The sequence below is a fragment of the Vicia villosa genome, unplaced genomic scaffold (assembly GCF_029867415.1).
Source record: "Vicia villosa cultivar HV-30 ecotype Madison, WI unplaced genomic scaffold, Vvil1.0 ctg.000943F_1_1, whole genome shotgun sequence".
NCBI lineage: Eukaryota > Viridiplantae > Streptophyta > Magnoliopsida > Fabales > Fabaceae > Vicia > Vicia villosa.
In genome coordinates, this window is record NW_026705424.1 from 1 (window position 1) to 26,426 (window position 26,426).

The 26,426-nt window shown below is 35.3% G+C and overlaps 6 protein-coding genes across 7 annotated transcripts; 4 read left to right on the forward strand and 2 right to left on the reverse strand.

Moving 5' to 3' along the window:
• The first annotated feature begins 109 nt into the window (after window positions 1–109).
• Window positions 110–1,171, forward strand: LOC131632481 (protein MAIN-LIKE 1-like). Its single transcript, XM_058903229.1, has 3 exons — window positions 110–259; window positions 431–446; window positions 537–1,171. Exons 1-3 carry the CDS (start codon window positions 110–112, stop codon window positions 1,169–1,171), a joined length of 801 nt encoding a protein of 266 aa, XP_058759212.1.
• A 1,541-nt stretch (window positions 1,172–2,712) lies between these two features.
• Window positions 2,713–5,482, reverse strand: LOC131632483 (guanosine nucleotide diphosphate dissociation inhibitor At5g09550). Its single transcript, XM_058903231.1, has 12 exons — window positions 5,317–5,482; window positions 5,079–5,225; window positions 4,843–4,950; window positions 4,570–4,742; window positions 4,320–4,431; window positions 4,019–4,099; window positions 3,881–3,943; window positions 3,668–3,769; window positions 3,469–3,593; window positions 3,169–3,379; window positions 3,018–3,092; window positions 2,713–2,912 (listed from the first exon to the last, which is right to left on the reverse strand). The coding sequence occupies exons 1-12, from the start codon at window positions 5,401–5,403 to the stop codon at window positions 2,859–2,861; spliced, it is 1,338 nt and encodes a 445-aa protein (XP_058759214.1). The 5' UTR covers window positions 5,404–5,482; the 3' UTR covers window positions 2,713–2,858.
• A 1,122-nt stretch (window positions 5,483–6,604) lies between these two features.
• LOC131632482 (ycf20-like protein) lies at window positions 6,605–9,028 on the reverse strand. Its single transcript, XM_058903230.1, has 3 exons — window positions 8,869–9,028; window positions 8,166–8,420; window positions 6,605–7,709 (listed from the first exon to the last, which is right to left on the reverse strand). The coding sequence occupies exons 2-3, from the start codon at window positions 8,345–8,347 to the stop codon at window positions 7,265–7,267; spliced, it is 627 nt and encodes a 208-aa protein (XP_058759213.1). The 5' UTR covers window positions 8,348–8,420; window positions 8,869–9,028; the 3' UTR covers window positions 6,605–7,264.
• A 4,681-nt stretch (window positions 9,029–13,709) lies between these two features.
• Window positions 13,710–14,846, forward strand: LOC131632484 (uncharacterized). Of its 2 annotated transcripts, XM_058903233.1 has the most exons (5): window positions 13,710–13,875; window positions 13,955–14,126; window positions 14,264–14,380; window positions 14,476–14,643; window positions 14,773–14,846. In XM_058903233.1, the coding sequence occupies exons 1-4, from the start codon at window positions 13,763–13,765 to the stop codon at window positions 14,602–14,604; spliced, it is 531 nt and encodes a 176-aa protein (XP_058759216.1). In that variant the 5' UTR covers window positions 13,710–13,762; the 3' UTR covers window positions 14,605–14,643; window positions 14,773–14,846. The 2 variants fall into 2 exon arrangements, with proteins under 2 accessions (XP_058759216.1, XP_058759215.1); XM_058903232.1 differs by having other exon boundaries at window positions 14,476–14,846.
• Window positions 14,847–19,804: 4,958 nt separating this feature from the next.
• LOC131632492 (beta-ureidopropionase-like) lies at window positions 19,805–21,955 on the forward strand. Its single transcript, XM_058903243.1, has 6 exons — window positions 19,805–20,038; window positions 20,344–20,451; window positions 20,537–20,725; window positions 20,814–21,041; window positions 21,125–21,349; window positions 21,430–21,955. Exons 1-6 carry the CDS (start codon window positions 19,931–19,933, stop codon window positions 21,793–21,795), a joined length of 1,224 nt encoding a protein of 407 aa, XP_058759226.1. The 5' UTR covers window positions 19,805–19,930; the 3' UTR covers window positions 21,796–21,955.
• A 1,117-nt stretch (window positions 21,956–23,072) lies between these two features.
• Window positions 23,073–25,062, forward strand: LOC131632493 (beta-ureidopropionase-like). Its single transcript, XM_058903244.1, has 6 exons — window positions 23,073–23,334; window positions 23,419–23,526; window positions 23,649–23,837; window positions 23,910–24,137; window positions 24,225–24,449; window positions 24,558–25,062. The coding sequence occupies exons 1-6, from the start codon at window positions 23,209–23,211 to the stop codon at window positions 24,894–24,896; spliced, it is 1,215 nt and encodes a 404-aa protein (XP_058759227.1). The 5' UTR covers window positions 23,073–23,208; the 3' UTR covers window positions 24,897–25,062.
• The last annotated feature ends 1,364 nt before the right edge of the window (window positions 25,063–26,426 follow it).

Consider the following 26,426-nt stretch of genomic DNA (forward strand, 5'->3'; position numbering starts at 1 on the left):
GCTGGTACATTAGTCTTACGTCTTGGGGCGCGTTGTTCCGACCGGTACTAACCAGAAACGGAGGGCTGAGGAGGCGCAGGCGGGTAGAGGGTTCCGTGCACCTCGGCGCATGGATGGTAGAGCTTCCACTACTGTGGACGGGCATGACGAGGTTGTTGCTAGGGTTTGGGATGTTATTCGTGAAGATGCTAGGGAGGATGTTGCTAGGGTTGAGCTGGGGGTACATGTTGCTGATGAGGGGATGGTGGTTGAGGAGCGGGTGAATGGGTGATTATGGCTGATTAGGGGGTTGCTGAGGAGGTGGTGGTGCATGATACGAACACCACCACAGGTGCATCTACAGAGCCATCAGTACAATTAATGAGGCTTTTCCAAGAGGACCTTCTGACAGGTCCGTTTTGTCAAGCTATGCTGACCATGTCGCTTTTAGGATATGGCAGGGCGAGGTATGTAACATTCCTTAATTTTTATTATGCAATTTGATTTATACTACTGTGTTTTAATTGTATTTTTTAATTGTATTTTATTGTTACAAGAGCATTCAGTGTTGAAGCTCACTTCTCACGGGTCGAAGTTGAAGAACTTTCTCGAAGGACAGATGCCTGAGGAGGTGGCAGGGATCGTTCGGGAGTTCCATTTGTTGGTCTTTTTTGGATGCTCCTTGACGATGTTGGACGCCCCTCTATTATCAACTTTTATAGAGAGATGGCACCCGGAGACATCAACCTTCCATCTTCCGTTCGGGGAGATGACGGTGACTCTGGATGATGTCAGTGTCCTACTTCACCTTCCGATAGCTAGTACATTTTTTACACCAGTTCATAAGGACCACGCGACGGCGGTGCAGATGGTGAGGGATGCGTTAGAGGTTGATGAGCTGGTTGTGCTCAAGGAGTTTGGTGACATTCGGGGCTTTCACCTCGGGATGTCTTGGCTGAGGAATATTAATCAGCAACTTGTCGATGCGGGGAGGTACGAGGTTTCCTCTAGGGCATACATGCTACATCTAGTGGCATGTACTCTCTTTGCGGACAAGTCTGCATATTATATAGATGTCCGTTATCTGACTCTTTTTAGCGACCTTGATACCCCGTGTTGGGCTTGGAGAGTGGTTGCTCTGACGATGCTATACACGGCGCTTGATGCCGCTTCTCGTCCTGACACCAGATAACTTGCTGGTTATCTGAGCTTGCTATAAGTATATATTCTTATATGGAGTACAGGCGGAGGCTGGATGCTCTGACGCTGGATGATGTCATTTGGACACCGTATACAGGTCACCGCGAGCATCGTCCTTTTGATTCATCTTCCTTATATTCAGGGTATGTTAGATGGGAGAGCCATGTGGCTAGACACTTGCCTGAGAGGTGTCTACGCCAGTTTGGTTATATACAGGACATCCCACGGCCGGTCCTAGAGGCTCTAGCTGGCGGCATTGATCGCTGGTTTCAAAGTCACATCCCCAGCTCCCCCCGTGAGATCATGAATACAGTCGTTGCTGTTCATCAGCCTGGGCAGTGTCAGGATGGATACCTGGAGTGATTCCTCGGTCTGTCACACCCTAGGGTCAGCCCCCATCTGCTGCAGCATCTGATGTTCTAGGGCCTTCAGGTATCAGGGCTTCTTCACCACCACCACCACCTCCACCTCCCGCTGGTGACCAGGACAGCCGCCTACAGTACATCGCAATTCACTTGGATAGCCTCATGGGTCTGGTGAACCCTGATGGTGATGTCCACAGTATTTAGGCTAGGTTGGCGGATGTTGCCCTTGGAGGACCTATGTAGATTTATTTTGTTATCATTGTATTATTTGTATATTTGTATATTTTGTACGAATATAACAAATAATCTACATAGGTCCTCGTACTAGCCACAAAGATCATGCAATAAAAAAGATGTTCAAACAAACATAGCTAAAGAAAATAACATCAATAACAAACAAACATAGTTTAAAAACATCATATGACAAACAACAAGCATAAAATTGACAATCAGACCCTCCAAAAATGTCGCCAAAATCTCAACCGTTTAAAAAACAAAAAAGTTAAACATACAGGAAATTTGAAATTTCCGGTATACCGAAAATTTAAAATAAACTAAATTTCCGGTATGTTGTACCGGAAATTTAAAATTAACTGAATTTCTGGTATTTTTTTATCGGAAATTTTGAGGTGCATATCAGAAATTTGCTTAAGAAATTCTTTGTTTTTTCGATTTTTTTTATAGAGATAAAATTGGAATTAAAAAATGGGGGGTGGTAGGACCAAATTATGGGGTGGCAAGTTAATTTCTCGGATTTGAAGCCATCAACACTAGAAACCTGAGGGCAGAGGAATGGATGATCTTTTAATGGAGGGAGGGGAAAGTTTTGGAGGGTTGTGTCTTTATTAATGTTTACATCTTGGTTAGATCCAAATGCAACTTATGAAGAGGCTAAAGAATTGACATACGATCAGTTGTCACAAAATTTATATATGGCAAGAAAAAAAGGTCATGGAAGCCGCGCAGAAAGAGATTCACAACTGGATGTTCAATATGGGTGCCACCAAACACTAGTAAATTGTTTTACCTCAAGATGATGTTCACAGTGGTGAAAGGATCAATTATAAAAAAACTCAACGTCACTAGACAATTTAAATTTAATTTAAAAAGAAGAAACATATATTGCAAAAAAATATGTATATTGCAAAAATTACAAACTAACATTCACTTATGTTATGGGCACAAAAATCCAATTAAACAAAAGGAACAAAGGAGATATTTTTTATCTTTCCATTAAGTAATCTAAACAAAGACAAATTTAATTAAAAAGAAAATAAGGTGATATGCTTTTCATCCTTATGATTGCAAGAAATCTCATTCTTCAGCTGTGGCGCTTGCAGCACTCAGGTCAACAGAAAGATCAAGAACCTGAAAAATTAAATCCATATGATCAAAGAAAAATAAATCTGGACCTTAAGTTCTACGTTACATTTATTACCTTAGATATATGATTTTTCAGAAATTTTTACATACCTTTCCAGTGATCTTACTGTACATCTGAACCACATCTTTTACAGTGGTTTCAAAGTGCGTGGTAGCATCATAGCTCTACAAGGATTTAATTTAAGGTTAGTACAATTTTGAAAAGAAAGCATGTTTATCAGAGATTTTTCTCGGTACTTACGGTAGAGATGAAGCAACCATCAGTAGCATGATCATTGGTTGGTTCATATCTGTCATAGATGTCATAGAAAATCTCATCAACTGGTCCAAGAAGATCAATTCCAGGCTTCAATTCGACCTGAGGTTGGTCAGTTTCTGCTTCTGTTGTAACAAAAGCAATATACTTTCCTTTTGGAGCAACATTGTGAGCATAAGAGCAGCAAAAAAGATACCTGCAATAATCAAGGAACTCACGAACCGATTAGCTTCGAATTAAGAATAAGAAGGCACCTTAGAAGTTAGAAGTTCAAACCAAACTTACATGTCCGATTTACGACCAAGTTGCTTCTGTGGCAGAATGACTTGTGCCGAGTGAGAATCATTAGTGTCTGGAATAGGATGGCTCATAATACATATTGCACGCGCAACTTTTCCAACATTCTTAACCTGTTGGATTGATTATATCACAGTTAGTCATGTTTAGAGATCCATGCAAAGTTGTAAATTAACATCTCCGGTACCTTATCAGACAGATATGATGGATCACACACGACTTTCTTGCACTTTGCTGTTTCTCCTTCTGAAGTCACCCCGATGGCTTTCCCAGCACTGTCGAACTCAACCTAAGCACCAGAATACTAAAATGTGAGGTGAAATGCACAGAAAAGGATTATCACAAACTTTTAGTAATTCAACTGATTTTCCTGAATATAGAAGTATCATCATAAATTTACCTTGCATTCTGGCTTGTTCAGCATGTAGGTTCCACCATACACAGCACTCAAACGTGCAAATGCCTTTCAATATTCAAAGGTATCGAAGTTAGTTTCGTAAGTATATTAAATTTAAAAGGGAAAATAGATATGGAAAACCTGAGGCAACTCTCCAAGTCCATATAGTGGATATATGTAAGGTGAACCTCCTTGAAAGCGCGCGAGGGATTCTGCATAAACCTATACAAAACAAACAGCATTACAACAGCACAATGATACTGCTATGGAAACAACACTGTTGATGCTAAATTCTAGAAGATGGTAAAAATCTTCTAACTATTGTCTAGTACTTATCTTGAAGTTTTATACTCAACCGGTATATGAAAAAAACAAAAATCTGACAGTTCTTCACAACAGATCACAGTACAAAAACAGATCAGGATAATTGACAAATGAATACCTTAACTCTGTCCACAAAATCTTTGGCTGGCTTATCCAAGTAACTGTCATCAAGATGAAGTGCCAAAGCATGACCAATAAAGTCAACTGTATCATCTTCCAATCCATATTTCCTGCATTTGGACAAATCATTAAGAATGTAGAAAAGTAGATTGAATAAAAGTAATGAATAATATTAGAATAATTGACAGTTCTTGTAGATCATGAGTTGTAAAGATAACAAGGAAAAAAGAAAGGAAGTAGATACATACGAAATCAGCTGCCTTGCTGTAACCTGGTTCAAATCAAGTCCTTCATGAGATTTGGGATCATTTATTTCATAATCTTGGACATAAATGAAGAACTTCCGAGCTCGGCGCTTCTCAAACAGACCCATCAAAGGTGACTTCAGTGCTTCAACATCTGTTGCTGGGACTTTGTAAATCTGAAAATTAATACAGAAAGATACGCATCCATAAGTTTTTTCTCAATTTGCAGGACAATTCAACTTTCTTGTAACTTCGAAAAGACGCAATTGTGCACACCTTTCCCTTATTATACACAAAGCTTCCATCTACCGCCTTAAAATTCAAATACTTTGTAACATCTGTGTGGATGAGCACGCGAACCAAAGCTCCATTGGCCATCATAAACTATCACAAAAATAGATGAAAACTTGATTCCGTCGTAAATGAATGGAAATGAAAAACATGCTAGAAATTCATCACCAAATACAAATTTTATGCTGATCTATAGGTCATGAAAAATAAGAGCGAGTTACCTTTGGAATCATGTCAACATTGTATTCTCTGCTCGAGCCCAAACTCTCCGGTGGCTTGTCATCTCCACGATATCTCTTGAATAGCTGCGTAAGATTAAGAGATGTAGAAGCTCCTCCATAGTAGTCATTTCGATCCATGTGCAAGACCTGAACATGAATACATGATCATGGACAAAAGCATGAAAATCAATGAAAAATGATAGCAACGCAATTACGTAAAGAAAGTGAGAGAGATTACTTTGAGGCCATCGACGGAGAGAAGGCCGCTGAGGATGCATTCCTTGAGGCCAGTGCCGAGGACGATTACATCATACTCTTCATCCATGGTAGATTGAGATTGAAAGAAGAAGAAGAATGAGGAAGAGAGATTGGAATAGAATGGGAAGAGAAAGATAAAAGAGAATTTGAGGAGTGAGTGAGGAGAGGAATAAGGAAAGGTTGAGAGAGATTTGAAGCTGAACACGTCTTTAGCGCCAAACTAACGAGACTAACGCTCCACTGTCCAAAATAACTCTTCTCACACTGCTTTACACGTTTTTACTCTTTTTATCAACCAATTTCTTTTTCCTTTCCTGCTATTAATACTATTTTGTCAACGTTTATTTTTAAAAATAAAGTAAATTTATATTTCCCCTTTTTAAATAAACATTAGTTTAAAAACTTCAATCATTATATATATTTTTTTATTTTGTTGTCTTCGAAAAATTAATTGAATTCCAAATATTCCTTTACATAATCATCTTTTTTGGTACTATATTTCCTTATATAATTTAAGAAATGTATTTTCTTTTAATGATAGAATACATTTTTTTTCATATTATTTTTTCTTAAATATCTAAGTTCATAACCTATGAAGCACGAACACCTTTAGGAGTAGGCGTGTCGCGGTGTCCGACACGCGTCAGTGTCCGACACTTGTATGACACATATACGACACGTGTCGGAAAAGTCAAACAAGTGTCAGAAAAGTCTGACAAGTGTCCCCTAAAAAAATGGTTTTTTTCTTTGCTTTGACACTCTTTTAATCAGTGTTCGACACTCGTATGACACTCATACCACATATGTTCGAGAACTCAGACAAATGTTTCAAATAAAAATTTATTTTTTTCTTTGCTTCAACATACATTTATATATTTTTTGGACAAATCTCACACACATCTAAAAGGGTTAAACATGTATTGAAACAATGTTATCAATAAAGAATTAAAGACATTAATTTTGATTAATATATGGATAAATGAAACTCAAATATTAGCTTATATGTAACGGTGTCCGTGTCCTATGTTTTCAACATTATCGGTGTCGGAGTGTCTGTGTCGTGTTCCAGTGTCCGTGTCGGAGTCTGTGCTTCATAGTTCATAACACATTGTTAGAAGTTGTAATTCATTATTTGTTAGAAGTTGTAATTCATAATTTTGTAAAAAGTATTTTGTAAAAAGTGTGTAATTTGACATAGGTGTGCTCGACCTAATCGAAGTCAGTTGAATTCGACAGAATCGAATACATCATATAGCTATTGTGTCAAAACCAAAATATAATTTTGTATATTGTGGATTTGAACGGTGTGTTTTGGACTTTGGCATTGGTTGCCTATAAATAAGCATGACGTTGTAATTCATAATACACTTATCAGCTTTAGCAATAACAACTTCACAAATTTAGATTTCCGGTTTATCTCTCTTTTCTCTCTTCAATCTTCTATCTCATTTTTCTTAAAAACCCTAATTGTTCCAACACTTATATATAGATAGATAGACACACAGAGTGTTTGGTTTCAAGTCAGAAAACTGCAACAACATTTAAAATGTGCCACAATGCGATATTTGCCCTGAATTTAAGAAGCCGCGGTTTTTAGTTTCTGCTAGATGATCCGAATGAAAGGCATTTGATGCAGTTACAAACATATCAATAATTGATTGTGCGGAGGGATTTCTGAAATAAATGTACAACCGAATGAATTCAGGTTGAGCTAAGAATACAACAACTTCTCCATCACATAAGCACATGCAACACTACACTGTGCATAATGCCTCATTAAACAATGGTATTCATATATTACAATTTCAAGTGCACCAATCATCAACAGAACTAAGGTAGAGAAAAACAACTTTGCACTTATGGCTTACCATGATTTTATAGAATACAATGATTAATTGAAGAGACCAAGAGAGACAGGTTTCTGGTCCTTAGCTGCCTAGCTTGAAAGCATCTACAAAGAGACCCAAACATATACCTGCTTTCCAGTAGTTCACCAAAACTAGAAAAGACTGCAACCTCCCAGTCCTCATAGTAGCGGGATTTTTATATATGAGCATACCAATTCCCTCTATTGCTGCCACTACAATACCAGCAACCAGAACATCCCAATCCCCGGTTTGACCAAGGATTGTAGCAAGTGCATTTGCCGTGTAGAAACCCAAAAGTACCAGGAATATTTTCATAGGGAAGTTCTTTCTAGCTGAATTCAGCTTTTCTAGAAGCTGTCTGCCACCTGCACTCAGTATCCTACCCAATCGAGTGCCACCAAAACTGGAACCAGAATCATTGAGGCTTTGTTGCTCATCATTACCAGACAATCCATCTGTGTTCAAGGCTAAAGCTACTTTCCAACCAGCTCTTCTTCCCTGGAAACTGAACCAAGGTATTGAAAAACATTTAAAACAATTGATATTGCATGGATATAGAATGGAAAAACAGAACCATTTTTGAGACTCTAAGATAAAAGAGTTTAAAATTCAAAAAGTTATTCACAATAATAACCAAAGTTTGTTTTCAGCTAGGTGTGTCAGCTACCTAAATCAAATATGGTCAATGTTATGTATGAAGCCAATTCCTTATAGAAGCCATTTAAATTTTAAAGCCTTTTTAACTGCTCAGAGCTCTTTCCTAATCTTCCTCTACTGATTACTTCTAATTATTAAATTATCCTTCATTTGACCAACTCTTATAACAGGGCTTCTACCATCAACCCTCACATGATCAATTATTATTGATTAAAGGATTATATAACACAAATAACTATTATATAATAAAATGTCACCTTCATTTTAGACCAGGAGAAAATATAAAACGTTAAAGTTCAGTTACCGGGTCCGAGAAAAAGGCAAAGACTTCATGCCAACATTTGAAGTTAGTCCACTGAAACTTGGCTCACAACAACATCGGTAGATTCTAGAAGTTGCAAGGGGTGCAAATGATCTCTTTGAGCCATCATTCTCTATAACTGACAATCTCCACTGCAGATTCATGGATTCCATTTGACAAGCCATTTATTTTGAACAGTAATTGTTAACCGGTTGTACAAGTCTTCAGATTTGTTTATTGTGTTATCAGGCTCCTAATCTGCATTAGTTCAAAGTCTTAAAAAATTTAAATGCAGAGTTTCACAGGGTGCATCATTCGTTAAACTACAAATCAACATCAGTAATATTTCAAACTATAATATATTGGGTGCATAATAAAATGAGATCTTGTGAGAATTAAAAAATGATATATCTTTCAAACTAGTTTCAAGTCATATAAATGACAACTATGATAGTTTAATTTGCTATAAAAACTGCCAAATTTAGGGGAATAACTTTTCTAGGTTTGTAATTTTGTATACTTCAAATTAGTACTGAAATTTCTAAACAGAAAACCTAGTTGGGTAAAAGCATTTAGTGCAAAGAAACATGGCCTAATCATGAATTTGTAGAAGGTAATTACAATTCAAAACACTTATTACATGCAATATTGGAACTAAATCTAGTGACACTGTGCAATTCTTTGTAGCGAAGTGAGAAAGTGTTACCTCTATCTTGTTCAAAAGAAGATGATGAGAACCGGTGACCGGAAACGGAGAGAAGAAGAGGACCATAGCATACAGAAATGTAAATAGTTTGTATTGTATCGCTTTTCATGCCGCTTTCTGTCTATTCGGATCAGACTAGTCTCCTTCCAACCGGTTAGATTGGTTCGGATAAAAATTTAATTAAATATTTACTTTATGAAAATCATTAAAATTATGAGATTATGCGCACTAACCAATTATTTTACCAATCAAAATCTATTAATTTAAACCAAGTACTTTGGGAATATTTGGGGAATACAAAATTCGATTATTGGTAGGAATAATATTTGGTCAGTGTTCATACCCCAGTTTATAAAAAAAATTTATTAATTTATTAATTTATTATGTCATCAAAGTAACTTTTAAAAAATAGACGTAATGCCAACAAACCTTATTACAATTAAATTGAAGTTTTGCACTGACTATCCTCCAAACATCCTCCAAACAGAACATGAGATTTTACATTAAGATAATTTCATAACCAAGAGAGATGTTTTACACGAGGCTAAGCTCATTACCCAAATAGAAATTTTGACAGGCAATCTCATGAACCAAAAGAGAGTTTTTACACTAGATAAAGCTCACAAACCAAACGAAGATTTTAACGAAAAAATATCGCAAACCAAATGAGAGCTTTTATTGGATAAACTCACAAATCAAACTGCTACTCCTCACAAGAGATATTACTCAAGATACTCCCTCTGTTTTTTATTATAAGTCGTTTTAGATTGTTCACACAGATTAAAAAAAATAATAATTATTGTATGAAAATGAGAAATTATGAAGGTTTTTACAAAATTATCCTTCATTAATGATATGTAGAAGATAAATTTATATAATTGAAATGAGAGAGAATAATAAATATTTAAGGATATAATAGGAAAAATAGCATTAACTATTCATTGGAATTGTAAAGCAACTTATATTAAAATACAAAATATTTTTCCAAAACGACTTATAATAAAAAAAGGAGGGAGTATTAATTATGTTTGTATAAATTACAATAATACCCCAACAACAGACTAAACAAAAAAGTCTCACTAGTATTTTTCACTCTCAAAGGCAATTTAGTGAAAAAGAAAGAAATGACAAAGAAGAGAGTAGAGAGTGAGAAAGTATATAAAGATACATTTCTAGTGTATTTTGAAAGTGGGGATTAGCCCACTATTTATAGGTGAAAAATCTTGCTTGAAAAGAAAAATGATCCATGTGCCTTTAAATGTCATAATCGATTATATTATAAGTTTAATCGACTATGAGCTTCACAAAAATGGACATCGTAATTCTCATTAAAGAAAACCTACAACTTCTAGAGTCTAATCGATTAAGAAGTTTTATATATTGCTCTAATTTATTTCCAAATCGACTTAACTGACTAGGTAGTGTATATAAGCTTACTAAATATTTAGAAACACCTTTGACCAATGTCATAAACACTTTGGTGGTTCCTATAAGGGTTTTAAGGTGTTTAAACAAACTTAGAGAGGTTTGAAACACTTTTTGGTTAATGTATACATTCCCTTAGTAATTTTTGAATTACTCCTATATCTTTAAAATACTCTAATCACTCAGACACATTCCAGACGAGCTTTCACATTTCTTTTCAATCGCAACCTTGAAGCTTCAAGATTCCTTACTTGATTCAATATTTCATTTGGAACTTGACTTCTTCTATATGATGAAGCTTGATAAAAATTATTGGTAGACGCCATCACCAAAGGTTTCTTGATTAGAGGTCATCAGAGATTCCACCGAACGACGCTTCCCATTAGGTGTTGTCCTTAAGAGATTGACATCTTGATTTCACAAACCAAATAACTTTATCTCTAATTTCTAAAACCATTTTGAAAATTATTTTTTTTAGTAAAGGTCTATTCAACCCCCTTAGAGACCAATTTACACCCATATTCAACCTAACGATTGGCATCAAGAGCTGGTCTTTTGATCACGTCTTGTGACTTCAAAAGTTGAGAATATAGGTAAGGACGATTTAAAAGGGTATATAATATAACTCTCGTATTAAAGGAAGAGAATTATGCATATTGAAAAGAATGTATGTATGTACACTTTATGTCCATAGATAAAATTCTTTAGGTTGCTATCAAAAATATTGTCGATGAGATTTTGATTAATAAACCCTCCTAAATACTAGAATGGTGAAGAATGTAAGAAAGCATCTTATAATTTAAATGCTATAAATATATTAATTTTCTTCCTTTAGCGCTGATGTTTAATTCTTGATTTCACATTGTAAAATGGCTAAGAAAATATGAGATGTTCTTTAAGTTCTCAATGAGGGAACTTAAGACATCAAGTAAACCAAAATAAACACGTTGACAAAAGAGTATGAACCCTTTTATATGAAACTCAATGAAATATTTGCTTTCATCAAGATGCGGTTCTCTCACATAATAAACAATTTAGAAAAGTTAGGAAATATTTTATCTAACCTTGATTTGGCTAAAAAAATATTAAGTTATATGTACACGAAATGACATCTGAAGGTGGCTGCATAAAGGAATCCAATGATCTTAAATCATTAGACATATTTGTTGACCAAGTGAATTCAAACATAAGAGGGGAGTGAATTGTGATATTCAAAATTTATGATTAACTAGAAGTTCTTTATAATTTTTGAAAAAGTTTACGTTAGAGGTTAAGAATAAGATAAAAGAAAGAGGGAAATGAAGAGAGTAACACAGCGGAAATAAAATATTTAACTAAAAATAAAGGAGAGGAAAAATTATATATATATGGCCTAACCATTTAGCATACTCATGTCCATAAGAGTTTCTTCTTGAGAGTTCTACCAAAAATAGATTTGAACTTTTGCAAGATCATCTGATGAACCTTCAATTCAATAATTAAATAGAGCTTTTTAGACAAGTTAAACTCAAGAACGTTCACCCAAGCTTTTTTCTAGGTTTAGCTTTTAACTTTTAAGTCTTTACTAGTATAATCCACAAGATCATTACACTCTTGAATAAATTAAATAAGGCACAACACCTTTTGCAATAAAACTCTCACAAGGGCTTTTCAGTCTTTCGGCACTAAGAAAATCTTCATGACAAGAAAATATGAAAATAAAGAGAATAGAAGAAGAATATAAGGTTGTCTAGTCAGAAGAAAGACCGACACGGGAAGACGAAAGTACCACAAACACTCTAAACCATGCCAAAATCTCGATCCCTTAATGGTTAATCCAAAGTATGGAATTTTGAAGCCAATTTGTGAAGGTGCAAAAACTCATCATTTATCCGCCCAAGTGTCATTTTCAAGCCAAAAAATACTTTTCTCCTTCACTTTTTCATGTTTCTCAAAGTATCAGAAATTACAATCTCATTTATGGTCCTCCAAATGTCTAGACCAAAACATGTTAAATCATAGAAAAATTACTACTAGACTTCACCCTACCTCCTAAAGAAAAAGAAATCTCAAATAGAGGTCTAGAGTTCCTATGAAAATTATATACCAAACATTGTTAACTAAGTCACAAGTACAAAATACGTAAGAAGCCGACTCAACCAAATCACCACAAATAGAACAGGCAGAAAAAATAGGGTAAACAATCACCTTTCTCTTGAATAAATTCTCTATAGAGGGAAACCTATCAAGGAGAGGTTGCCAAGAGAAAACACTCACTTTAGAAGGTGCCCAAATGTGTGGAAGAGGTAAATACCAATGGAAAAGGAAATATTTGAATAATTAGAAGAAGTTAAAAGAGAATGATAAGTAAATGACACAGAGAAAATATCATCCCTGACAAACTTTCAAATGCATTTATCTTTGTCCAAGGAAAAAAATAACCACATATGACATAAAGAAATTCAACAATAACAAGTTCCTCATGAAAAAAGAAGGATCTCCACCACTTGAAGTCCCAAATGCGGGTCTCATCTTTCCACTCACCCACCCACCTACCTCTCTCACACTCCCCTCGGAATATGGTGATCGTAACAACCTAAGGAACCTATTCTTGAAGGGGATACTCCCAACCCAAGATTCACCCACAAAAAGACGTGTGAAACTATGATCCAACATTCCTAGCAATACCATCCACAAACGAGTCTGGAGGATTTTCCTGCTTAGAACCAAGAAGGACAACTCCTTTCTACCAAGAAAAGGAGTTCCAAAAGCTCAAATCTCAAACACCCCTTAAAGAATAGACAACAAAGACATCATACATGACAACACATATATTTCTCCAAACACCAGAAACATCTGAGATAAGTCTCCACCTCCACTTAATTAAAAGAGCAAAATTGATAAACCAGATATCTCTAACCCTCAAACCACCTTACTCTTGGGCTTATAAACATCAATTCATTTAAACGAAAAGATTTTAAAGTCTTTGTTAACACCACCGTACATAAAAAAATTCCAACTATCTTCCTCCCTCTAATAATATATATAAAGTATTTTACTCAAATTTAATAATAAAAGCATTACTTTTCTACAATATTTTTTAATTTAACTTAATATTTATACTTTTAATTTCTTTTCTTATACGTAGACTTTAAATTTATTGAGTTTTATCTAACGAGAATATACTACTAAATTAATCTTAATCAATAAGTAAATCTATCTTTTCAAAACTCAAAATAATTTAACTCAGATCTTCAATTACACCCCAAATTTATTCGGTGATCGAATATATTTAACGGTCAAGAGAATTATTCATAAATTGAGCCATATTTGTCAAATGTGTTAAACAATAAAGATTAATAAATAAATTTTAAAATTAAATTAAGCCACAAAAAAAGTAGAGACTCATTTTGTTTGATATTTATTTGGTGCAGCCAAGTCTCAACAAATAAAGACCAACGATTCATCATCCCATTCGATAGACAGAAAGATGGAGGATGTCGAAAAGGTAAAGGCGGAGGCATCGCAATTGATAGGAGTGTTTCAAGTTCTACCAAAGCTCGTAGTTTTCGACCTCGATCAAACTCTTTGGCCTTTCTACTGGTTCGTACTTCACATCCATCTTTTCTATTATCTTGTTTTTATTACTACTTCACAAATTCAATCCCATCTCAAATTTCAGTGAGTGCCGCTCCAAGCACGACACACCTTCTCTGTTTCCTCATTCTAGAGGCATCTTGAGTGCACTCAAAGATGAAGGAATTGACGCTGCTATTGCTTCTAAATCACCAACTCCTCATATAGCAACCACGTTTCTTGACAAACTCAGTATCACCTCCATGTTTGTCGCCCAGGTTAGTTTACCCCGTTAATAATCAGATATCCTCTACGCGCAACTGCTCAGAATAATCTATTAAATAAGATAATTTTTCTTTCATACTTATTTTCACTTGTTAGGCTTAAATTTAAATTTAAATTTTTTATTATTCAGGAAATATTTTACACATCAACACACAAAACAGATCATTTTCAGAAAATTCAATCAAAGACCGGTGTCTCCTATAACTCTATGCTCTTTTTCGATGATGATAACAATAACATCAAAGAGGTATTTATATTTATTTTTTATTTTTTTTATTAAGTTTATAATCAATTTGTCACATAGTATATCATGTAACATGACTTGTTTTATGGCAATAACAGATTTCAAAATTGGGAGTAACGAGTATTTTGGTTAGGAATGGTGTGAATCTTGGAGTATTTAGAGAAGGTCTCACAAGATATTCTCAAAGCTGGGATGTGTCAAAAAACAAGCAGAAAAGGCGTAAATAATGTTCTCATGAGCAACACTATTTGAAATTCCAAGCATGATATCCCTCTCGCCATTATTATAAATAAATTTTTTTTTTTAGGTTCAATGAATAATGAATGTATTAGATATATTCATTATTCAATGAATCTCAAAAGAGAATATTTACTTATAATTCAGGCCAGAGGGAGTATATGTTTGAGATTATCTCTCTTTATGTGCATTTTATTCAGAATATCGTCCATATTGATGATTTGAAGTATAAGTATGTGTCTATTTTTTTCTTCTGATTAATAGTTAAACTTTTATCCATAATTAAATAAGTGGATTGCAATCTATTTTTTTCTTCTATGGTTAAAATTCCATCCATGATTAAATAAGTGGAATGCAATTGGATGTTCTTGCGCTTACTATTTAAGATAAATTAACACATTAAATATGTATATTCTCTTCCGATAAGTAACCAGAAATGAATGATGAAGTGATGGAATAATGTTCAAATACGAAAAATCAATCTTCTAGTACGATGAATTGGACTTTCGGTGCATGAAAAGGAGGTGAATATACGAGGTTGTCACTCTAATGTTTAAACCATTGAATGAACGAAAAGTAGTTTTAGAGTGGGAATGAATTAAATACCTTAAATGACGTGATCTGTTCTTTGTGTAATATGGTTAATTAAAATTATTCGTGTATGATTTGTCGTCTTGTGCGGGTTATCGTTCGATTAGATCTAACAGTGGAAGATGTGATGAAGAGTGTGATAGTGTATCCTAAGCAAGGATGAGGGTCCACGTGTTCCATGCGCCTTTTTCTTCAACATCTGTTATTGACCCTTTTTCATGGGCCTTTTAAGTACCCCTTAAGCCATTGTTCCTACATCGTAGAATGAGGGCTTTTTCGGGTTCATTTTTATTCCGTCCTCTGGTCTAAGAAAATAAAACAACCTTGTTGAGACGTTGATGTATTTGGGGAGAGGTGCACTAATGGCCTCTCTAGTGATTAGCAATGTTTCACAAGTACATCTCAACATGTGTCCCTACATCTGGCAATAATGATTCCTTATAGTACTAGGGCATTTAGGTGTTCTTAAAAGTGTTCGATGAAATCTTAATTGTTAGTGGTGAAATCCACACTTTCCAATGCAAAGGATCACATGGTTCATTTTTCTTGGGGGACATATAAGGATTTTTGGGGTTACTATGTTCCCTTTTTTGAGATTTGTGAATTTTTAAGAGCTCTTCTCCCGCGCCTACAACCTCTTTAATCTTTGCCAAGCTTCTTCCATCAGTCATTAATTATGACGTATTTGTACTACCTCTTCTGGTAGAGCATGAACTTTCTCTTCTTTCATACTTGCTTACTTTTTAAAGGTTTTTGGAGAGGAGAGTTATGAGTTTTTGTCTTTTCTGTTTCGTGCTTTGGTGAATTCTCTTGCTATATATGAACTTTGGCAAGACACAATTTTTATTTGTATCGACCATGTGTTTTTTCTTACGATTGTTTTTTCATGTGTTGACAACCTCTTTTGATATGGATAACTCTCAACTCAAAGCCTAGAAGGCGACATTAGACAACTTTGTTGTGTGGGTGGATCAAGAGACGGTGTGCATTATTTTTGTCTTCGTTGTTGAAGGCAACATAAATCACGCTTTTACAAAATTAGGTTCATCCTCAGACTAACGAGTGCTTCCTCCTAAAAGGGATAAAAAGATTTGCAGCAAGTATGATATGTGTGTCATCCCTCTCCATGAATGCTTGTTTTCTTTGATAGGTTCTTGCCTCCCCTTTAACAACTTTAAGGTGGATGTTCTAAATCATCTAGTGAATGATCCTTTATAAACGCATGAGTGAGCTAGGCTTATATCAAAGTCTTTCAATACTGGTGTGAATAGAAGAAAGACATGTCGACTTTAAAACTCTTCTCCCACCTTTTTAAAGCTCAACGAAGCTCTGCTGATTCTGCTTAAGGTCGGGAGTTAATCTCTTTTGGGCTGCTAGCATGAGATTCTCGATGTGCTAAGATCGACAAATAGAATATGATGTTGAGATGCTGCATAGTTAAAATGTGAGAACACATGGTTATATGTTCGACAAGGGTAGTTTTTGTCTGTAAAAAAACGACATGATAATCCTAAGAACTAAGACTTACCAAAATTTTCAGGATCATGAGAACGGTGTTCCCATAAATTCGATAAGATGAGTTATCGACCACAACAGTTAAGACAAGGTAAAAAGATCAGATTGAGTAGCTAATTAAAGAATTGTCCATTTTCATGATTTTCGATGCTGGCTTCGACAGCCAAACTTTGTAATTTCTCAGCTTCTAAAGCCGATTATAGTTTGTTTTAAGCCAAATAGGTTGAAATCCGAGCCAAAATTTCTGACTCAATGGTCATCTCTGTCGACCATAGGCCACTCATAGGTGGTTTACCCCTTCAGGTTCTATTGCCTCTTCAGTATCCCAGATGAATCCATAGTTCGGATCTAAGCTTAGAAAATTGTTGCATTCTCATTAGGGGTATGAACTTCTATTGCGTCATAGAAAGGCACAATATTTGCCAAGTAGTGGTCGAAAAATTTCCTACTAACTTTGTTTTCATCAATTTTTTAATAGCTTTGATCGGCTTCTATATTTTTGACGATGTCATCTTTCCTCCAGATAGATATTCTTTGATGTAAAGTTGATGGTATTGCATATATTCCATGCACCTATTCACAGCCTAACAGTAAATTGTAATTTTCTTTGAAATTTATTACCATGAACAATGTCGATCTGGTGGTTATACCAACCACCAATTCTACCTAAATGACTCCTAGTATATTGTTGGTTTTTCCTTCATAGTTGAATAAAACCATATTCTGAGGTCGAAGGTCAGTACCATATTTTCCCATCCTTTTGAACAAAGTATGAGTCATCAAATTGATAGCTGCCCCTCCGTCGATGAACGCCTTGTTCACCGGCATTCCATCCATTTTTTCTCTTATGAATAGTGGTTTAAGATGATACATCATTCCTGAACTTGGTTTTTCGAAAACAACCTTTTGTTCTTCCACTACACCACTGTTCATGACATAGTAGCACAATAGTTTCTCACTAGATGCTTAGTCTAGTAAGAAATCTTTGTCAAATTCACAAACCTCTGATACTCGATCATATTCAGCAGGCAATACAAATATAATACCATAACTAATGTCAAAATCTTCGTCACAGTTATCTTTGATTATTCATCCTCAAGAAGGGGAGTATACTCTATATTCTGTGTCAAAATTATATCCTTTTTTCCTAAAGGGGCTACCTTCATAGCCAGCCTCTGATTTGTTATGATCTTTTCTTTCTCATTCAGCCTTCCTCTTGGGCAATACCTCTTCTGCTAAGGAGTTTCGACAGCTTTCCATTTTGACGTCTAGGCCTCTCTCTCAGCCTTTTTATTCCTTTGATAACACCTTCGCAGTGTCCTAGTCATAGGATTTTTCCCTTGTAATAAGGGGAAACAACATACCCTTTTGATTCACCTTCTTCTCTTGACCTTTCACATATGTTTCTTGATCAAGCTCCTTCCACTTTGTCCCATTTCCCCCTTTATGATTCACAAATTTCACCCAAGTTTCTTGCGGAGTGTCCGATGGAGGACAAAAGGTCTTTGGTCGAGGTTTATGGAAATTTCATCCTGTATTCCTCATTGCATCGAGGGACCCCTCTCTTGTCAAAGACAAATCTTGGAGCTGAGACTTTCCTTCCCCTATGATCATTCCTTCTTGCACCCTCATACTCTTCAGGAGCTTTTTCGTCATAAACATCATTACACCTTGGGCATAACTTGACCTTCGATTATCTTATTCTAAACTTTTCCAGGAAGTCAACCAAATCCTCATCAGCTGAGGATAAACTGCTTGTAATCCATCTTGAACTTCCCTATCAAACCATTAGTAGCTTCGACCATCATAACCTCAAGAGGCTCAACATATAGGGCATCTTCGACTTTTAAGGGGTCAGTATCCACTTGCATCTTTAACTTTTCGCCAAATTGAAGTCTTCCTTCTTTCAAAGCTTTCTGCACCAAATCCCTGAAAAGGGCACATTGAGATGTTTTATGACCAAGAAAATTATAAAATTTACAGAATTCTCTTTTTTTTCTTTTGTTCTAATGGAGGGCTTTTTAGGCCTTGAGGCACAATAATTTGACCATTTGTTACAAATAAATCAAGGGTCTTGCTAACCAGTGACCTCAGGGCAATGGTTAAGTATTCCAAAAAAAAGAAAATATTTTATAGAAAATTTAATATTTCAATTTTCGAGGCATTAAATACGCAGACTACCGAGATAAATTTACTATTTTTAAAGTCTTAACCATTTCCCTGAGGGCACTGGTTAGCATTTTCCATAAATCAAATATTTTGTCACACTTAGTTATATCTAAGGTATAAGTTTTTGTGGCGAATTTATCATTTTTATCAGTTTCGATGGAATTCTTCCAATTTGATGGTCTTAATAATTTACAAGAATAAGGGGGTCCTGGCTTGAGTTCAGCCACATTAACCTCACTTTCTTCAGCTGAATTTTCGTAGTTTCAAGAATATTCATCGGCTGCTACGTAAGCAACTTTTTCTTTCTTATGATATTTACTAGTTCTAGTTTTTCGGCCTTCAATCGCTCAACTTGGCAAACTCTATCAGCCAATTGTGTCATATCTCTAAGTTATTGAGTATCTAGGTTTTTTCTGATAGAATAGTCTAAGCCTCTTGCAGCCATTTTGACTAATTCATGTTTAGGGACTTGAGTAAAGCACCTTGATTTCAAAAGTCTAAATTTATTAAGATATCCGTCAATTGACTCGGCAACCTTTTGTTTGACATTGACCAACTCCTTCAAACTGAATTTCGATTGTCCCATATAAATCTGCCCATGACCCTGCATGCATAAACATTCAACCAAAGATAAGCTTATAGGATATCACCTTGAGAGATACCTCTAAAGAAAACAAACTATCCAGCTTATTTTCATTCCTCAAAATTTTGAAGGAGGAAGAGGATATATATAATGATAAATTAAATTAGATTAATTGTAACATTTAATTGTATATATATTTAGTAATTAAAATTTGTAACGTAAACAACCATATTCATGACCCACGCAAGAAAATGGCGTTATTATTGGCCCGTAGAAATTCCACCTCAAATCAAATCAAATAAAATAAAACAACACATAATAACAAAATGGATTCACGTGCGAAAGAAAACAAAAACATGAACTCATCACCCTCAATCTCATAAATAAATCACATCATCATCATCAAGACGAAGAAGAGAATTCCAACTGCTATTCTGATCAATTGGATAACGATTGAGATGGAGAAGCACCAAAACGGAGAAGATAGTAAACAACCTGATTCTATTTGTGGCTACGATTCCCTTCACCACCTTCTCAAGGATAATCTCAAACCTCACCACTTCCAGGTCACTTTAATCATGCCAATTTATACATCATACCATATATGGATTTGTAGAATTTGCCTTCTGTTTACAAATTTTCAAGAGATCTTGTTAACATGCTGAATTTATCATTATATTTTATTATTACTTTCAGGTGATCTTTTGAGTTTGTCTTTCCTTGATTCTATTATCTTGTTAAATTTTCAGGGGATCTTTTGAATTTGTTTCGCATATATGTTCCTTATAAAATCGGTTTAATTGCATTTGCATTGGTTCTTGCTTCAATCACATATTTTCTGATGGCTAGCTATGTGAGTATTGTATTGCAGGAAGTCAACCGTTTGCTTACCGGCCTTAATTGTGGAAAAGTACTTGAAACAATTGCTCTACCTGAAGCTGCTACAGCTCTCTCCGTCGAACATGGTTTTGACCTCCAGGTCTGAATACAATCTTTGTTTTTTCCTAACTGACATGTTAACATTAGTAATAATTTGAAAAAATGAATAAATTGAACGTAATCAGGCTTTCAGCTTTCAAGCTGATAAAGAAGTATTGAGGGAGCCACGAATTGTGAGGGTTGGTTTGATTCAGAACTCTGTTGCCCTACCAACAACTACTCACTTTGTGGATCAAAAAAAGGCTATCTTTGAGAAACTAAAGCCAATTATTGATGCAGCCGGTTCATCAGGGGTCAACATATTATGCCTGCAAGTAGGTTGCGTGCACTTGAGAATTTTTCAATTGGTTTCTTATTACTGTAAGAAAATTTAGTGTTTGTTTTTATATAATTCCATTGCAGGAAGCATGGATGATGCCATTTGCCTTTTGTACACGAGAGAAGAAGTGGTGTGAATTTGCAGAACCTGTCGATGGAGAATCAACGAAATTTTTACAAAGCTTTGCGGTGAAGTATAACATGGTCATTATAAGCTCAATTCTTGAGAGAGATGTGAACCATGGAGAGGTGATTTGGAACACTGCCGTTGTAATTGGGAATCACGGCAATATAATTGGGAAACACAGGAAGGTAAATTTCTTAAACTTTCTACTTCTGCTTCTAATGCAATAGCCCTTCTTTCAGATATCTAATGAACATACAACCTATGGCAGAACCATATCCCAAGAGTTGGAGACTTCAACGAGAGCACATATTATATGGAAGGAAATACAGGTCACCCGGTGTTTGAAACAGCATTTGGAAAGATTGCCATTAATATATGTTATGGTAGGCACCATCCTTTAAATTGGTTAACTTTTGGCTTGAACGGTGCGGAGATTGTTTTCAACCCTTCTGCAACTGTTGGAGAACTCAGCGAACCAATGTGGCCAATAGAGGTTAGTTGTTTGATATCTGCGGAAGACATCTTATACTCTTTTCTACTATGTATTGGCTTAAAGGTGTGATTGTTTTTCAGGCACGTAATGCTGCAATAGCGAATAGTTATTTTGTTGCTTCAATTAACCGCGTTGGGACAGAGACGTTCCCCAATGCATTTACTTCTGGTGATGGCAAGCCAGCACATGCAGATTTTGGGCATTTTTATGGATCAAGTTATATCTCAGCACCAGATGCTTCTTGCACGCCGTCTTTATCACGTAACAGGGATGGCTTATTAGTAACAGATATGGATCTGAACTTGTGCAGGCAATACAAAGACAAGTGGGGTTTCAGAATGACTGCACGATACGAGTTGTATGCGAAGACACTAGCTCGGTATGTGAAACCAGGATTTGAGCCTCAAGTCATCCCTGACCCCTCACTGCATAAGAGCTCCTCGTGACCTGTGCTAGAAAGTGCTCATTGCAATCTTTTCAAACTGTTTTCTGTATGGAATATTATGTGAAAAAATTCAGCTCTCAGGAGTGTTTTTCCTTTCTCAGATGAACTAATTGAATTATACATAAATAAAATAAATCTGAAATAGTTTTCCTTTCTGTTGACTATTAAGGCTTATTCATCCTATATGTAGCATTTCTTATTTCATTATTCATGCTTCCTCATTGTGTATTGACAGAGTGTACTATAAATTTCTCATCCTTTCCTAAAATTGCTAGCCCTTTGATCAATATTAGGATTGTTTACTTCAAATGTTTTCAATTGTTACTACCATGAATTCTTCTTTTTTTTTTTTAGTTGTTGTTTTGCTTTTGAACCAAAAATATGTGGTGAAGTGGTGAGATGAGATATTGGATCCGTGGACTAAGTTTCCAGTGTGATGGAAAAGGGGAACTGACCTACAAAGTTAGCACTTCAATACCTAAGTCAGTGAGAGAGTGAAAAGTAATGTGAAAGTGAGAATGAATTCAAATATCTATAATGGTGTGATTTACACTCGGATTCAATATTGGGAGGACGTCTGGAATCTTTGCATAGAGATTGGTCCGATCAATGTTAGTTAATTTTTAATGTTGCTATTATTCATCTGTTCAATGTTATTTGGATTGCTCGAAACAATGTCAAATTCGAAGAGAAACTCATTCCTACTTCTTCTATTTCTTACATTCTGAAATCTGAAATCTTTCAAGGTCAAAGTTCGGCCTCTTAACACCCCTAGAATTTTGGAGGTGATCCGGAAGCCGCCTCAGTGGAACTGGATTAAAATCAATTGTGATTGAGCTTCTTTAGGTAATCCAGGACCTTATGCTTGTGGTGGTATTGTCAGAGATTATGAGGGCCGCTTTCTTAAAGCTTTTGCTTACTTTTTGGGTGTCCCGAACTCTCTCATTGTCAAACTTTTTGATGCTATGTCAGTAATTGAGTTTGCGAATGAGAAGGATTGACACAATTTATGGTTAGAATTGGATTTTATAGCTATGGTTCAAGCTTTCAAATCTTCTTTCAAGTGTCTTGGCAAATTCGCACGAGATGGATAACTTTGAGTATATCTTTTGTTGCTTCTCACTTCTAATATTTATAATTTCATTATTATTTTTTATATTGATTAATTATAAAAAATGCATCACTATCTTTTGATAAAGAAAAAGAATAATTATATGGTGCAAAAATCATTTTCCTTTTCGACCCAGTCAAGTCAAAATTCTACATCAAGTTTAAACAACACGCAACATACTAAGAGCCAAATTAAGTAAGAAAATGGATTCACGTCCTTAGAAAACACAACATGAAATCATATCATAAATAAACAATATCCCAACTGCTGTTACTCTTGTCTATCATATAGTGTGTGTGGGAGATGGAGAAGAAGTTCCAAAACGAGGAAGAGAATGAACAATTCAGCCTCTCCAACGATGGCTCTATTTGTGGCTATGATTCCCTTCACCTTCTTCTCAAGGACAATCTTAAACCCCATCACTTCCAGGTAACTCTACTCTCACACTCATCATGTTCATGCTTTTGAATATTATTCAATCTTTATGGAAAGTGAATTGGATATGTGTTGCAGGAAGTCAATCGCTTGCTTACTGGATTTAATTGTGGAAAAGCACTTGAAACAATTGCTCTACCTCAATCTGCTACTGCTCTCTCCGTCGAACATGGTTTTGACCTTCAGGTATGAACACACTCCACTTCTTTCTTATGAAGCACAACACATACACGGACGAGAATATTATTGACATGTAGACACCCGGAATAATTTGAAGAAACAAATGAATAAAATTGAATGTATCTCAGGCTTTCTGCTTTCATGCTGATAAAGAAGTATTGGGGGAACCTCGAGTTGTAAGGGTTGGTTTGATTCAAAACTCTGTTGCCCTCCCAACAACTGCTCATTTTGTGGACCAAAAGAAGGCTATCTTTGAGAAAGTAAAGCCAATTATTGATGCTGCTGGTTCATCAGGGGTGAACATATTATGCTTGCAAGTAAGTTGTCTTCTACATATGAATATTTATCAGAAAACATATTGTGTTTTTTTTTATATAGTTCCATTGTAGGAAATGTGGATGATGCCATTAGGCGTTTGGACAAGAGACAAGAAGTGGTGTGAATTTGCAGAACCTGTCGATGGAGAATCAACTAAATTTTTGCAAAGCTATGCAGTGAAGTATAACATGGTGATTATAAGCCCAATTCTCGAGAGGGATTTGAACCATGGAGAGGTTATTTGGAACACTGCCGTAGTAATTGGGAATCACGGCAATGTAATTGGTATACACAGGAAGGTAAATTTCCTAAACCTTTCTACTTTGATTCTAATGCAATAGCCCTTCTTTCGGATATATCTAATGAATATATACGACATTTGGCAGAACCATATACCAAGAGTTGGAGAGTTGAATGAGAGCATGTTTTATATGGAAGGAAATACAGGTCACCCTGTATTTGAAACTGCATTTGGAAAGATTGCCATTAATATATGTTATGGTAGACACCATCCATTAAATAGTTTAATTTTCGGCTTAAATGGCGCTGAAATTGTTTTCAACCCTACTGCTACTATTGGTGAACTCACTGAAGCAATGTGGCCAATAGAGGTTAGTTGTTTTGAATTAAATATTGATTGAAGGCATGTTAGACTCTCTTCTATAGATAGGTTTACACTGCATAATCATATATGGCTTAAAGGTGTTATTGTTATGCAGCAACGAAATGCTGCAATAGCAAATAGTTACTACTTTGCTTCAATCAACCGTGTCGGGACTGAGACATTCCCTTCTGGCGATGGCAAGGCAGCACATTCAGATTTTCATTTTTATGGATCAAGTTATATTTCAGCACCGGACGCATCCTGCACGCCGTGTATATCACATTTCAGGGATGGCCTATTAGTAACAGACATGGATCTTAACCTGTGCAGGCAATATAAAGACAAATGGGGTTTCCGAATGACAGCACGATACGAGATGTATGCGGAGACACTTGCTCAGTATGTGAAACCAGGATTTGCGCCTCAAGTCATCCGTGATCCCTTACTTCATTAGAGATCCACATGACCTGTGTTAGAAAGTGCTCATTTAAATCTTTTTAAACTGTTTCTTCCTGTGTGGGATATTATGTAGTATGTTCAAAAGAAATAAACTCAAATGAAGTTTTCAGACAGGGTTTGGATTATTAGAAAATAGAAATAAGCTTTGTTCTGTTCAGGAACTCCAATGACTTGAATGGAATTTGATGAAACTAAAAATTACAGAAATAATACATAAAATGTTAGAGAAAAGATAATAATACTAATTTGCTTAATCATTAACTTTAATCACAAACTGTATAGAGATCAACGATTACAAACTTCTCGACCTAGAGGTAGGGGTGGCAAAATGGATGGATTGGATGGATATGGATATGATGGTTAATGGATGGACCAAACCAATCCATTAATCCATTATCAATCCATTAAACTCTCTTATAAAAAATCCAATCCAATTCATCCATTAAAGAATTAAATCCATCCAAGCCATCCATTATCATATTTCTAATGGATGGATATCCATCCATCCATAAAATAATAAAAAAATTCTTAATTTTTTTTAAATTTCATAAAAAAATATAATTTAAATATTCTAAAATATTTTTTTCGTTCTTTCGAAAAAACTCTAACTTTTGTTTTTCTGGAAAAAAACTCGACTTTTTTCGTTTTTCTGAAAAAACTCGACTTTTTTCGTTTTTTCCGAAAAAACTCGATTTTTTTCGCTTTTCCGAAAAAACTCGACTTTTTTCGCTTTTCCGAAAAAACTCGACATTTAGTTTTTTCGAAAAAAACTCGATTTTTCCGTTTTTTCGAAAAAAAACTCGACTTTTCGTTTTTCTGAAAAAAAAACTCTGACTTTTTCGTTTTTCCGAAAAAACTCGATTTTTTATTTTTCCGAAAAAACTAAAATTTTTTCGTTTTTCTGGAAAAACTCGAATTTTCGTTTTTCGAAAAAAAACTTGATATTTCAATTTTACGAAGAAACTCAATTTTTTGTATTTTAAAAAAAATAATTTAAAGTATAAAATAAAAATAATCTGTTGGATTATCAAAATTTGTTGGATGGTTGGATCTATCCATGAATATAAATGGACGGATTTAATCCATCCATTAACTTATTTTGTATGTGGTGGATGGATTTGATGGATTTTAGTTTAATGGATCCAATTGCCACCCCTGCATAGAGGAGGGGATATGTTAAAGGCGTTAGTATTTTTTTTTGGATAAGCAAAATTTATTAATGGCAGAAGCATTGGTCCCACATTGCCTATGAATGGGTGGAATGTTGGATATATAAGAGAAAAGACTCATTTACCTAACACCTTAAGGTTATGGGTTGAGATATGGTGAAGCATTGGTCCCGTTGGTGCTCCCCCGACTCTCCCAATCCATTCCAACCTCTATTGTTAGAGTTAAGGTGGGTTCCTTTAACTTAGGTTTTAATCTTGAATTGTATGAATTAACTTTTTTTTTTCACGTGAATTTTATCTTGTGTAAAGATCATGCATAAGATTGTCATGAAGGACTGAATTTGAGTGAAGATTGA

Coding starts and splice junctions, on each gene's coding strand:
- LOC131632481 (XM_058903229.1), top strand. CDS start 110: ATGGATGGTAGAGCTTCCACTACTGTGGACGGGCATGACGAGGTTGTT.
- LOC131632483 (XM_058903231.1), bottom strand. CDS start 5,403: ATGGATGAAGAGTATGATGTAATCGTCCTCGGCACTGGCCTCAAGGAA. Junction 3,093..3,168: donor ATGGTTGCTTCATCTCTACC/GTAAGTACCGAG, acceptor AAATCCTTGTAG/AGCTATGATGCTACCACGCA. Junction 2,913..3,017: donor ACAGTAAGATCACTGGAAAG/GTATGTAAAAAT, acceptor TTAATTTTTCAG/GTTCTTGATCTTTCTGTTGA.
- LOC131632482 (XM_058903230.1), bottom strand. CDS start 8,347: ATGGCTTGTCAAATGGAATCCATGAATCTGCAGTGGAGATTGTCAGTT. Junction 7,710..8,165: donor TTGCCTTTTTCTCGGACCCG/GTAACTGAACTT, acceptor ACCTTGGTTCAG/TTTCCAGGGAAGAAGAGCTG.
- LOC131632484 (XM_058903232.1), top strand. CDS start 13,763: ATGGAGGATGTCGAAAAGGTAAAGGCGGAGGCATCGCAATTGATAGGA. Junction 14,127..14,263: donor CCTCCATGTTTGTCGCCCAG/GTTAGTTTACCC, acceptor TTTATTATTCAG/GAAATATTTTACACATCAAC. Junction 14,381..14,475: donor ATAACAATAACATCAAAGAG/GTATTTATATTT, acceptor TGGCAATAACAG/ATTTCAAAATTGGGAGTAAC.
- LOC131632492 (XM_058903243.1), top strand. CDS start 19,931: ATGGAGAAGCACCAAAACGGAGAAGATAGTAAACAACCTGATTCTATT. Junction 20,726..20,813: donor TCAACATATTATGCCTGCAA/GTAGGTTGCGTG, acceptor ATTCCATTGCAG/GAAGCATGGATGATGCCATT. Junction 21,042..21,124: donor TAATTGGGAAACACAGGAAG/GTAAATTTCTTA, acceptor AACCTATGGCAG/AACCATATCCCAAGAGTTGG.
- LOC131632493 (XM_058903244.1), top strand. CDS start 23,209: ATGGAGAAGAAGTTCCAAAACGAGGAAGAGAATGAACAATTCAGCCTC. Junction 23,527..23,648: donor AACATGGTTTTGACCTTCAG/GTATGAACACAC, acceptor AATGTATCTCAG/GCTTTCTGCTTTCATGCTGA. Junction 24,450..24,557: donor AAGCAATGTGGCCAATAGAG/GTTAGTTGTTTT, acceptor ATTGTTATGCAG/CAACGAAATGCTGCAATAGC.